Source organism: Lobosporangium transversale (genome assembly GCF_002105155.1).
Source record: "Lobosporangium transversale strain NRRL 3116 chromosome Unknown BCR41scaffold_2, whole genome shotgun sequence".
Taxonomy (NCBI): Eukaryota; Fungi; Mortierellomycota; class Mortierellomycetes; order Mortierellales; family Mortierellaceae; genus Lobosporangium; species Lobosporangium transversale.
Window position 1 is genome coordinate 767005 of NW_019028980.1, and position 14007 is coordinate 781011.

Here is a 14007-nt window from a genome sequence, read left to right on the forward strand (position 1 = left end):
GCTATGAGCTCGCGTATCGTATTCACTTATTTCCGCACTCACAGGCTCACGAGACAATCTTCTGGAAAACGAGCTTGCATTTCTGCGGCTAAAAATGCGTAAGGGTATTTACGAACTTTGATTGGCGCTAGAATAACAACTTTATTTCGCTGCAGGGATCAAATACCACATTCTTCCTTAACTAAGCAAGCATCATTTTTTTTTTTTTTTTTTTTTAGTTCCGATGTTATTGAGAGCAAGAATGATGCTCTAAAAGTCGCAGCTATCCCAAGATTGAAGCCTACTGAGGAGTTCAAGATAGAATCTGTCATGGCAGCAGTTAGCAGCAACACCCACGGCCGCTACTACTGCCATAACACCCTACGGCAAGAAAGAAAACAAAAGAAAAGGATAAAAAGAAGGCCTGTATCACTATGTAAGGAACGCTGGCTTTTTTTTTTTTTTTTTTTCCCCACCAGCAAAGGCTTTCAGTTTTTTGCGCGCATGCACTAAAGTAATGGCGTTTTCCTAAACATCAAATGTCAAATATCACACGCTAGTATTTAAAATCAGTACAAGAAGCCTTGCAATCCTTATCCTTTGAAGCTGCACTCATAAGGAATGCAGGTACTGAAGGATTATTCTTCATTTTCTCTTCAGAGCTCAGTTTAAGTTCTATCTATTTAAATGTGAAGGCTTTTAATATTTTCCCTCCAAGCTTTATTAAGGCTCAATCCTATCCAGAACTTTGACTAGAGGAGAGAGGATATGTCGCGTTGTCAAGTATTTTCTATAGGATTTTCGCCATTTTGTTCAGCAAAGATCTAGAAGCCATAACAGGCACTTCTTTCTTTCATTTTCATTACTTATTATGGTTCACCACGAATTACAGAGGAGGCACACATCCCACTTATGGAGAGCACTTTCAGTCAGGAACTTGAAGCGTGTTACCAGTCGAGAAATATCTTTCTTGGAGTGCTTTTATATTTCCGAAGATCTGGAAGATATCTCGGGCACGGTAATCTCCTGGTATTCTGGCTGCAAGCACAAGCATGTCGGTAGATATAGCATAAATGGTCATCCGAATGGATAAGGTCGCAAACTATCCTGAGATTGTTCTCCATGTCTGTGGAATTAGCATTGTATGTCTTTGCAATACAGAAGCACACGGCCAATACATCTACCAAAGCAATGTTTGCATAGTAAAACCCAGAAGCCAAGCTAGATAATAGCATAGGAGAAGACAATAAATTAGCTTTGTGGGTTATGTGCTGTAACGAGTAAAACTTTGAGCTATCGCTTTTTGGATTTTGTTATTCTTGCCAATGTAGTGGCAGTAACTCGAGCTTAGGATAGCGAGAGGCGGAGGCCCATTGAAACGGGTAGTTTGTGGCTGTAAGGAAGACAAAAGCGCAAAGGGTGGGTTTTATAGTTTCAACGATAGTGATGCTTCGCCACAATGTTGAGTATCAGTACTCTTTAGGATACGATTGAATTGAGCCATGCAGGTAATTTAAAATCCCCTTCATCTGGATGGGGAAAGTTCAATAGTGACTGGAATAAAATTGAATAGGAAAACGTCTCCTCATAAAGTCATTGTGAAGATGTTGTGCGTGCTGAGACTCCTATCCATGCTTCCGTCAATTAAAATCAAATCCTGTCTGAAAATTTATAAAGGGATCAATTTTATCCTCCTACAGCGATACAAGGGTTTGTTTATTTACGTTTGGCAAATTTGGCAAATTAGGAGAAGCTGACAACCCCAGTTTTCAGCGCCTCCTGTAATTATGCTTACTACCCACAGCCCAGTCATACTCTTATGCACATGAGGAAATAGATAAAGATTTACACACAAGTAATTACTTTTTTTTATAAAAATAATAAAAAAAAAAAAAAAAAAAAATAGAGAGAACCAGTTCTCGCCCGATGAAGAGAAAGATGTGTTCACTTAAACTAGTCCTAACCGCATGTGAAGCGCCCGGTCATAAACATTCTGACTATCTTTAAAGATACGATTGAATTGATCCAACGCAAATGATTTTATTAAAAAAGAGTATACTAAAAGTTTCGGAACCATATATATTTTTGTCCTCATCCCTTAAATCGGGTAGGGAAATTATGTTTATCAAACGCGATCGAAATAAAAATAGAAGGAATGCTACTCAGGAAGTCATTGACTGGACAGCGCTGTGCTTAAAATTATAGGGAAATTTGTCAGTGTCCTGACGCGTTTTTTTTTTTTTTTTTTTTTTAAAAAAAAAAAAAAAATAACGATAGAGAGTATGAACTTGGTTTTGTAGTGCAAACCTTTCCCTCGAAAAATAAAACTGAAGCGGCTCTTATCTTCAGAGCATCTCCAAAGATTACGACAATGCCTCCATATCAAACAGAAGAGGTTTAGAACTGCACAGTACTTGTTTGAATATCGTATAACAGCCCTTAAAAAAAAAAGCTTCAAGTATGGTCTGGGAAAAAAAAAAAAAAAAAAAAAAAAAAAAAAAGCACCTTCGTCTATTCTAATCTTTACACTGTACAAGCTCGGGGGGGGGGGGGGTTTGTCTTTTTTTCTTGAGCTTATTTTGCAGGGGTTTTTTTTTCTTTTGTTAAGGACTGTTTTTACGTTATTCGAATACGTACTGTGCCAGTTTTAAGCCTCTTTTACCTAATCCGGAGGCGATGATACAGTCTGTGGAGATGCTCTGAAGGTGAGAGCTGCTTCACTTTTAGTTTTTGAGCGGAAGAATCTGCATTAAAAAACCCAAGTTCATGTTCTCTATTATTATTGTTAATTTTATATTTTGACTAACATTGCCTAAAATCTAAAACAACGCACGAGCCAAGTAAAATCTAAACGTAAAAAAAACGCGTCAAATTTTCAGAGCACTTTGATAACTTTTTTTTTATAACTCCTATAACGCAAAGTACAAGGATCTTGCTCTACATGGATGATGGGGAGGATACATAAAAAGGGTTATAAAGCGACACCGCCGTGGTTGCTTACCTGTTACAAGTCGATGGGCTGTCGTGCTCGTAAGAATACTCTTCAATATCTCAACCGTTCCAATAAAGACTTAGGATTGATTCTGGCAACCCTAAACCAGTCCTTGCGCGTATGTGCTCACAGGGATGAAAGTTATTTTGGTAGCATTGCTAGGCCATAGGCGGTGGAGAGCAGGGGAAGACCCTTCTTCAAGTCCCCCTTACCTTTTATATTCAGTGAAATAGCTTTCAGAATCGACATGCCTCAGAAGGATATGATGTAATGATAGTAATAGTAATAAAAGCAATATCAGCCTTCGGTTCCATTTCCGGCTTATTCTTGTCGTTTCACAAAAGCATATTCCGCATCCTTCTTTGCTTTGGCCTCCTATCAATGATATCATAGCCGGCTTTGTCTTGTTCCATGCCATATGCCTGGGTACTGCTTACCTCCAAGATGCTCTTTGTTTTTTGTTAAGATGTCATAAGACAGAGATATGGAATGGATGTGATTGGCCCAGGATAGCTTGTACTCCTGAATAAGTCGCATTTTTCATGCATGGTGCGTTGTCCATGCACGGTAGGACTACAGCAGTGAATAAAGTCTCATTGACCTGTACTGATGTACTGAACATTCGTACTGAAGTTTTTTTCAGTAAATTTTTACTTATTATTTACTTATTATTTACTTACACATCGGTAAAAAAAAAAAAAAAAAAAGTAAATTTTGAGTAAAACAAAAGTATATTTCGAGTAAAAATCAGTAAGTACTTACTGAAAATATACTTTTTACTTACTTTTGTTTTACTGATATTTACTGAAAATATACTTTTGTTTTACTGATATTTACTGGAAATATACTTATTATTTACTTTTGTTTTACTCAAAATTTACTTTTCTTACTTTTCTTTCAGGGGGCCTGCACTTGAATTCCCCGTATATGCACGAGCAAACCAAAGCCACTTACTGATGGGTCTCCACATATGCATGTGGATAGGCTGTCATGGACACACGTTGTTCAGAACATGAGATCAACTTCTATCAAGTATTCAGCGTGCTACCATGATTAAAAGCGACCACCTTCATTTCATGTTGATAGACATGCTTTTCAGGACTTTTTACTTTTTTTTTTTTTTTTTTTTTTTTTTTTGCAGACATAGTATATATAGCCCCGTTTCATTTGGTCATGATACCTTATATTTTTTAAATTGATTGAATAGGCTCCAGCGAAAATTGAATTGTATTGAATAGCAACTCTAATTCTGATGTCGTTCGCTACTTGCAAGCTTGGCTCGCTGTCCTCTATTTGCACGCCTAGCGGCGGAAGAGGTCAGTGGCTTTGACGTTGAATAACTGTTATGCGTCATCATGTTTTGCTTCCGCTTCCTTGCCTTCACTCTTAGCTCTCACGCAACGCAATCAAACATGATGATCGTCAAATTCACAGAGTTCCATCAAGTAAGTAGTAAACATTATCTTTTTTTATCATTTAGCTGCGCTTCCTAATTATCTGTAAGTAATCTCTGGTTTCTTACAATGAATAGACGCGGACTTTTTCGATCCAATGAGAACATCGCAGCTTCCTTCTCCCTTTTCTTTTCTTTGACCTTGAAGGTCGTTACAAGGAGACACCAGATGTTCTGCTGATTCGAACCGGCCACTGTACTAGTGGGGAAGCTTTTGAACAGATCTTTGGTCTTGTGCAAAAGCTTCAGCCCCCCGGTAATTAAGAGTCTGTCAAGCATCTGAATCTTTCTTTTTCTTTTTTTTTTTATTCTTTTCTTTGACCTTGAAGGTCGTTACAAGGAGACACCAGATGTTCTGCTGATTCGAACCGGCCACTGTACTAGTGGGGAAGCTTTTGAACAGATCTTTGGTCTTGTGCAAAAGCTTCAGCCCCCCGGTAATTAAGAGTCTGTCAAACATCCGAGTCTTTTATTTTCTTTTTCTTTTATTTTCTTTTTCTTTTATTTTCTTTTTCTTTTCTTTTTCTTTTCTTTTTCTTTTTCTTTTCTTTTTCTTTTTCTTTTCTTTTTCTTTTTCTTTTTTTTCCTCCGAAATATGGCTCTGCCTTGGTTCCTACTATCTCCTGTCGGCTCCTTAGGTTCGACCACAAGTTGCCGTATGCTCTCCGTCTCGGAAAAATGGATAAGGATGTGATCCTTTGCATGGTACTACAAACGCATGGCCTTTATTCAAACCTGCAACCTGCAACTCGATATCAAAACCGATTTTAACTTACTATCATATACTCTGTATTAATATTAGATCAATCAAGATTTCATTCGTTTGCACACTCAGATGATTAGCAGTTATCGGTCTGCGGTTTTTGTTGAGGGGCATGGATGAGGGTATCGTGGGCAAGACTCTTGACGGATTTGTTTATAATTCGTTGGAATAGCAAGAAGCATCAGGCATTAAAGATGAATAGTACAATAAACAATCCTTAATGAAGCAATTTATTCTGATCTCTTGCGCTTTCTATCCTTGAGCTTGCAGAGGTGAAAAGATGGCCTCACCCATGTATGGGCATGTTTCACCGCGCCTGTAACGCTCGCGGGTCGCCCCTCGACAGCTTCCTTGGCTTTCAAGTAAGGTGCCTTTGTAGCCTCCAGAATTGGCACTGCTTCTGCAATTACTCCAAGGCTCTTCTTATCCTTGGGCAGTGTGACCTTGCCCAATAGTCTGGGGATATAAATGGCTTCGCAATCTAGGGTCATTACGAAGATCTCCATTTGATCCTCTAAAAGCGTGAATTAGCACCACTGTCTCCGTTTAGGTTTCATGGATTATAAAAATATACAAGAGTATAACATACTTTGAACAAGCAGACCCAGGACCGTTGGGTCTACCACACCCTCAGCGAACAAGAGATCTAGTGCCAGCTTCATCTCAGAAAGTAATTTCCTGAAATCTCTACGAAGGAACACGTTAGAAGTGCCTGGGAGTTTCACCTCCACTATGAGTAGAGGCAGACCGTTGGCCGTAACCAAGTGATCTGGTCTAAAGCGCTCCTCATAGTATTCCTCCGTTGGGAATTCGTAATCGCTGAAAGCGGAGGCGTGTTATACCAAGAGTGAAGAAATAACATGTGAATATCCTGCAGAAGTGAATGAAGAACAAAGAACTGACAGGTCCACTACTCACCAAAGTCCTATAGTTTCTGCGATGGCATAGAGGTAGGGCCTGAGGTAGAGCATGCTGTATGTCATCTCGTTTATTTTGGGTGGCTCCCAAAAGAACGTATCGCTGCCAACCGTGGTGAAAATACTCTTGAGCATTTCACTTGCTCCTTCCCAACCCTGTTCAAGACAGGCGCGATACTCGGAAGCAGAGTTTGACGCCTCTGCTTTCTCCATGCAGAATTTGGAAAAAGCCAAATCCTGCTCACTCAAGGCTACGGTCGTTGTAGCCTTGAAAAAGTGGCTAAGGATCATACCATGCCTGTCTTTTGGACAATACTTTTCCATAAATTCCTTTGTAAAAATGAAGTTTATGGAGCTTGAAATCACAGTAAGAACTGTATTAGTGTCACGACCTTCGGTGTATTCTCAAGCAATGAAATAAATGGTTGTAAAAAGCACTCACAGAATATCAGGTGAAGAGAGGAGCGTTCCCTGGCGCTGTTCCTCAAGTTTAACGAGCTCTTCTCGTGCCTCCATGAGGAGAGAAGACACGTCGAAACGTCCTTTCAAGACCAATCTATCCGTGACCTGGCTACTCCTCTCGCCTTCCCCAGTGAGGCGGTTGACAGGCTCAGACTTTTTAGTCTTGTCAGACTCGTTAGACTAGTTGTTATTATTTTATTAATATTGGAATCATAATGGAAGTAAATATTAGTCAAATCGGATCAATTCGTTGGTTCAACGTTAATTTATTCGATACATACCCCCTCCAGGTAACCTCTGATTTTTCTTGTTTTTATGTCTACAAGTAGGGCACGTAAGCTCTCCTTGTAAATCATATTCACGACCGAATCGTTATTTTTTGGTCGCGTCATGTTCTTGATCCTTGTAATAATGTTGTTGAAGCTTTTAACACTACGGCCCATACAGTTTTCTTTGGCGATCAATTCGACGAAATGGAAAATGGTAAGATCCTTTGGGCTTGGCCATTCGCCAATTGGAAATTGGCATACCATGTTTTCGAAAATGAATGAGTTGACGGCCATTTTGTCTGAAGAGGTTTAATAAAGTGGTGCGGAAGTTTTTTTAAAAGTGTTACGAAGATGAGAGTGACAAAACTTGGCTTGTTGCTTAAGACAATGTGAGATGTTTTTCAGATATTAGAAGTCAAGGAGATCAAAAGTTGTTTTTATTATTGTCAAACGAGAGCCTTTTATCAAAGACTCTCTATGACCGTCACATGATATTCTGACCTTATGAATAAAAATGGAAGTGCACCTGAGGTGCACTCCCAAGCCTCGGTACGTAACAACTCCCCCCTAGGCTCGTCACCAGCCTGAGGACGAAGCGCACGTGTGTTTACACGTGCTGCAAGGCAAGCGTGCCTAAAAAGGCAACTGGTGGCTTGCTCTTGCAGATGCTTCTCTCTCAGGCTGGTGACGAGCCTATCTCTCAGGCTGGAATCAAAAGTCGACTATTAGCTGGCGACTTAAATTTTTTGAATTTTTTTTTTTTTCAAAGTCAAAAATCATATGGAAGAGCGTACAAAACACATGCAACTCACATTCATGCTTATATGGAGTCAATCTGGCATATATAGATCGGATACACATATACTTTTCAACATTAACTTTTATCTTTCTTTCTCTCTCTTACCTTTCTTCTCCCTCTCCCTCTCCTTCTCCCTCTCCCTCTCCCTCTTCCTCTCTCTCTCCCTCACCACCTCACTCTTCCCCTCGCCTTCACCCCTTCTCTCACTCTCATTGCGCTCCCATTGCAATCTCATTACACACCTGCTACACACTCATTACCGACCTGTAGTTTTCTCTAACATTTGCAAAAAAAAAATTAATAAAATATTTTGCAACATTAACAAATGTCAGCTACTGGTACTCCAGCAAACCCAGCAAGCGAATATTCCATCCTACCTGATGATGTTGGTCAGAGATGCTATGATACCTTCAAGTTTTACCCAAGAAAGGAGCAACTTGAAGTTGTGGAGACAATTGGACGCCATCAAGATTGTATTTTGATTGCTGGTACAGGGTGGGGCAAGACGTTGGTGTATTTTCTTCCACTAGTTCTGTGGCCGAAAGAAATTATAGTCATTATCACGCCGCTGAGAGCGCTAGGAGATGAACAGTCGGAAAAACTCGACTTATCTGGTATCCCAAACATCCATCTGAAGAAAGGAACAGAGTTTTCAGTCAGTGATCTGGTTAAGGGAAAGTACCGCGCTGTGTTTATGTCGCCTGAGATAATTTTTCAGAACCCTCGTGTGAGCTCACTTTGGAGCATCCCTGAATGGAAGAACCGATTAAGAGCGGTGGTGGTGGATGAGGCCCATTGTATTGGGACTTGGGGAGGACAATTTAGAACTGACTATGCGAAGCTCGGGCACTTACGCGCAAAAGTATCTCCTTCAACCTGCTTTGTGGCCGTCTCCGCCATATTGCCCCCAGTGCTTCTCTCTGAAGTTTTGAAGACGCTTCATTTTAGTAATCCTGTTATATTTAACTATGGTAACGATCGGACTAATATCCAGCTTCATGTAAAGCAACTACGATACAAAGCGTCCTCCTACCAAGATCTCGAATTTCTGAAAGATGGCATCAAGACAATTGTCTATTTTGATGAAATTCGACAGGCGGAAGCAGCAGCTCGACACGTTGGTGAGCTCATAGGCTGTCGTCAAGTCGCAGTATATCACTCGATGAAGTCAGATCCCCTAAAGAAGATAAGAATGTCTGATTTTAAAAACAACGAAATACAAGTCCTCATGTCCACAGAGGCCGCTGGCATGGGTTGCGACATGAATGATGTTATCAGAGTCATTCAGTACGGATATCCTAAAAATCTGTCAACCCTGATTCAGAGACTTGGTCGTGCAGCACGCAACCCTGATCTAGAAGGGGATGGCATCCTTCTTGTCCCGGCATCCAATAGTAAATCTATAGGTAATGTGGATAAAGATATTGTTGAATATGTCAAAACTACAGGTTGTCGCCGCGAGCTCCTTAATAACTTTTTCGGGAACCAACATAAAGTTATTTCAAGGTGTTGTGACATCTGTAATCCTTCTCTTCCATCAACAGAGGAATCTTTACATGGATTAGTTGCGGCAGATACAAGCGACTCTGGTAGTATACTTCCGAAAGTATCATTCACTGAAGCGGAGCGGAAGGTGATAGTAAAGGCAATTGAAACATGGCGGTATAACATTTTCAAGGAGCAATACGAAGGTCGTTCTCTCTTTGTAAGCCTCGAATGTATCATGTCAAACAAAATGATCAAAACACTTGCTGGAAAAGTCGCGAGGATAAAACCGTCTGAGTCAGTTCAATCTGTCATTCCATGGCTCTCCATTAAGCAGGATCATATAAAAACTCTGGATGACATGATTGTTGATCTGAAGACGGACATCATGGCAAGGAGAACACAATCAAGATCAGCGAGTCGTCCATCAGTACAAGATGCGGAGGCAAAGCCAATACAGCAAGTGCATCATTTGCTTGAGCATCAGCAGGAAAGACAATATGGGCAATTTAGCACAATTCAAGGACTGGAGGCGCTACTCAAGTCGCAAAAAGTCCATCATCTAATACGACAACCACCGCTGAAGCAGTTAATACCATGGGATGCATTAGGGCCTCTACAGCACCAAGAATGCCATTGTTGCAAGCTATCAGAGTTGCAACAACCACTGGAACAACAGCAACTACTTTTGCAACAGATATTGCAAGCAATTTTGAGTAATCCACCAACGCGGCAACTGCTGTTACAGCCGCCACTGAATCAGTTGCTGCTCAGACAACCACTGCAATGTCAACAACCATTGCAAGAAGGACTACAAGAGCACGAGCCACCGCAGGAACAACCGCAGGAGCACCCTAGAAAAGAGAAACTGACATCTCGGTCTTCACGAAAGCGCAAAGAGCTAAGTAGTCCAACAACATCACAAAATAATATAAAATTTATATCTTGGGAACCATGAAGATTTTTATCATTCAATAAACAAATTAAGCAAACAGAATCTCTTTGGTTTATTGTTCACAGGTCGCATGGACGTAATCAGTAATATCAAAACCAACAATATCGTCCTGCATATCTTCCTCCTCGTCTTCAATCTCCGTCTCATTATCTACATTCATATCATTGTCAACGCTCAAATCCCCACCCTGCTTCCGGACACAGACTGAATTGACGAATGATTGGATGCGCTTGCCTTCATTCATTTTTATTATGCCTTCTATGAGGAGATTAGCCACTGATGTGGCGTTTCCAAAGTTTGGATGATTCCTCTTCTCCTGAGGTATGTTGTCAAAGATATAATACTCTACTAATGACTTGTGGATTGCTGAGATGTCATCGCTCATCGACATATTTTCATGTTTAGTGCCTGTGTATGGAATATTAAAATCAATCTCCATTTGGTCCGATAGATCACCGAGAGTCTGAACATTGACAGAAAGTGTCTCTTCCTCCATTTCCCAGTGGTCACAGGTTCGTTTCGCTTTAAATAAATTCTTGATCAATAAATTGTTGTGCTCTTGGTAAAGGTCTGCTGGTATCCAACGGTTTGGTTGGCCAGTGGTATTGACTAGCCATGAAGATCTAACGGCATCCTTTGTTTGCTTGGACCAGGAGTAAGCAAAGCCGCAATGTAGATGCAGAAGTTCATTTGCATAGTTTTTTGTTGATCCGGCTTGAAACATTATTGTGATCCATTTTAGAATCTCTTCAATGCGCCCATGATCACCTGCTTTGATCGCAGACGATAGCTCCAAGTAAAAAAGCATGTCACGGAGAAACAAGGCGGAATTCCTAGATGTGGTCCCATCGAGGATTTCTAAGGAGCCAGTCAGAAGAAATCTATCAATTAATGTGTCCACTTTCGCCATGAGTTCAATTTTAAGTACTTCATCGGAGACACCTTCCGCAAATTCTTCCAAGTTTGTACTTAGTAGAGTAAGCTCCCATGCCCGTTGTACTAGTGCATCAAATGACTCGCGGAGAAGCTCATTTGTGGCATGAAAATCAGGCTTCTCTAGGGAAACCCTCTTTCGTTCAAGCAACGATACATTGAACGCAATTGAACCAGGTGTTGAAGCAGTGCCATAATGGGTACGCAAAATTGTTGAGGCCAGAAGCATTTGAAGATGGAATAACTGAATGACAGGTATGACCCAGTCAAGGCGGTGGTATGATGAGATATCGTCTGCACGTAATTCCTTCAATGAACGGAGCCTACTGACCGTCAGCTGGTCACCAGCAATGAGTATTCTTCGTCCCTCAAACCATTCATGCGGGAGTTCCAGCGCAGCTTCCGTTATAAATTCCAAGACTTCCAAGTTACCGCGAATCGTTCCTTGGTCAATACGCATTGATGGAAGCGGAAAAGTTTTCGTCTTTTCGAGCGTCAGTAAGTGCTTTGTAGGTGCTGGCATTGATTGCCCATCAAATCTTTTAAAATTTCGGAGTAGAACTCCGACCAAGTGGTATTGAAAAACTTTTCGAAGATGAGCTTCATTGTCATCAGTAGGCATCAAGTCCTGTAGGCGAAGGGATTGTGTGGGCTTGAAGTTTATCTCCTCCTCGGCTGCAACATTTGAGACGATTGCAGTTGCTGTAGTTCCACTTACAAATATGTCCCTGTTTCCAAGTCGTTGATGGTGCTTGTGAGACGCCATATTTATATTATCGTATACGATATACCAAGGCACTTCTCTTACTGTAGCCTGGATACGATCGCGTGAGTCCGTACTTAATGCCTTTAGACCCCTCATGATTGTGGGATGAGAAACTGAAAGTCCTGCCTTTGAGAAAAGATTGACAAGCTTGACAGGCGCACCTTTACCAAACATATATAATCCAGTCATCATTTGAAGATAATTGCATCTGTTGCTGTATAAGAAGCCCAAGATACTTGCAATGACAGGAACTACTGTTGTAGCATCCCTGGAACTTGATTTATTCGCTCTGGTAAGGCCATTCAGGAGCGAATAAACGGTAGGAGCAATGGATTGAAATCTGTTGGCAATATTTTGAAGTGAAAACTTATCGGTTCTCTCCTTACAAACACCATTAGATGGAAGTCGCAACGTGTTATCTGCTGTAACCTCCCTGAGCTCATCCTTTGCAGAATGGAGAACAAATTCAATAGCACCAGAAAGAGCACTCTTCATATGCTCCGGGTCCGTAATGCCTCGCTGCCACAGGTCGATAATTTCTGCAGGACCATCATTTGCATAGAAAAAATTAACCTTACGCTTAATATTAGAGTCTTGCGACACTAACGAGGCTTTCAAGAAAGCCCTCAGCGAAAGCCTATGCTTTGCCATCACGTTATAAACGGCTCTCAAAGAAGTGGCACGTTTCGTCTGTTTCTTGCTTTTTGGCATGTTGCAAAATATTTTATTAATTTTTTTTTTGCAAATGTTAGAGAAAACTACAGGTCGGTAATGAGTGTGTAGCAGGTGTGTAATGAGATTGCAATGGGAGCGCAATGAGAGTGAGAGAAGGGGTGAAGGCGAGGGGAAGAGTGAGGTGGTGAGGGAGAGAGAGAGGAAGAGGGAGAGGGAGAGGGAGAAGGAGAGGGAGAGGGAGAAGAAAGGTAAGAGAGAGAAAGAAAGATAAAAGTTAATGTTGAAAAGTATATGTGTATCCGATCTATATATGCCAGATTGACTCCATATAAGCATGAATGTGAGTTGCATGTGTTTTGTACGCTCTTCCATATGATTTTTGACTTTGAAAAAAAAAAAAATTCAAAAAATTTAAGTCGCCAGCTAATAGTCGACTTTTGATTCCAGCCTGAGAGATAGGCTCGTCACCAGCCTGAGAGAGAAGCATCTGCAAGAGCAAGCCACCAGTTGCCTTTTTAGGCACGCTTGCCTTGCAGCACGTGTAAACACACGTGCGCTTCGTCCTCAGGCTGGTGACGAGCCTAGGGGGGAGTTGTTACGTACCGAGGCTTGGGAGTGCACCTCAGGTGCACTTCCATTTTTATTCATAAGGTCAGAATATCATGTGACGGTCATAGAGAGTCTTTGATAAAAGGCTCTCGTTTGACAATAATAAAAACAACTTTTGATCTCCTTGACTTCTAATATCTGAAAAACATCTCACATTGTCTTAAGCAACAAGCCAAGTTTTGTCACTCTCATCTTCGTAACACTTTTAAAAAAACTTCCGCACCACTTTATTAAACCTCTTCAGACAAAATGGCCGTCAACTCATTCATTTTCGAAAACATGGTATGCCAATTTCCAATTGGCGAATGGCCAAGCCCAAAGGATCTTACCATTTTCCATTTCGTCGAATTGATCGCCAAAGAAAACTGTATGGGCCGTAGTGTTAAAAGCTTCAACAACATTATTACAAGGATCAAGAACATGACGCGACCAAAAAATAACGATTCGGTCGTGAATATGATTTACAAGGAGAGCTTACGTGCCCTACTTGTAGACATAAAAACAAGAAAAATCAGAGGTTACCTGGAGGGGGTATGTATCGAATAAATTAACGTTGAACCAACGAATTGATCCGATTTGACTAATATTTACTTCCATTATGATTCCAATATTAATAAAATAATAACAACTAGTCTAACGAGTCTGACAAGACTAAAAAGTCTGAGCCTGTCAACCGCCTCACTGGGGAAGGCGAGAGGAGTAGCCAGGTCACGGATAGATTGGTCTTGAAAGGACGTTTCGACGTGTCTTCTCTCCTCATGGAGGCACGAGAAGAGCTCGTTAAACTTGAGGAACAGCGCCAGGGAACGCTCCTCTCTTCACCTGATATTCTGTGAGTGCTTTTTACAACCATTTATTTCATTGCTTGAGAATACACCGAAGGTCGTGACACTAATACAGTTCTTACTGTGATTTCAAGCTCCATAAACTTCATTTTTACAAAGGAATTT

The 14007-nt window shown here is 40.9% G+C and overlaps 1 protein-coding gene across 1 annotated transcript; it reads right to left on the minus strand.

Annotated features, from left to right (window-relative positions):
• Nucleotides 1-10101: 10101 nt before the first annotated feature.
• BCR41DRAFT_71208 (hypothetical protein) lies at nt 10102-13588 on the minus strand. The gene is made up of 2 exons (XM_022030987.1): nt 13387-13588; nt 10102-12531 (listed from the first exon to the last, which is right to left on the minus strand). The coding sequence occupies exons 1-2, from the start codon at nt 13394-13396 to the stop codon at nt 10127-10129; spliced, it is 2415 nt and encodes an 804-aa protein (XP_021885982.1). The 5' UTR covers nt 13397-13588; the 3' UTR covers nt 10102-10126.
• Between the last annotated feature and the right edge of the window lie 419 nt (nt 13589-14007).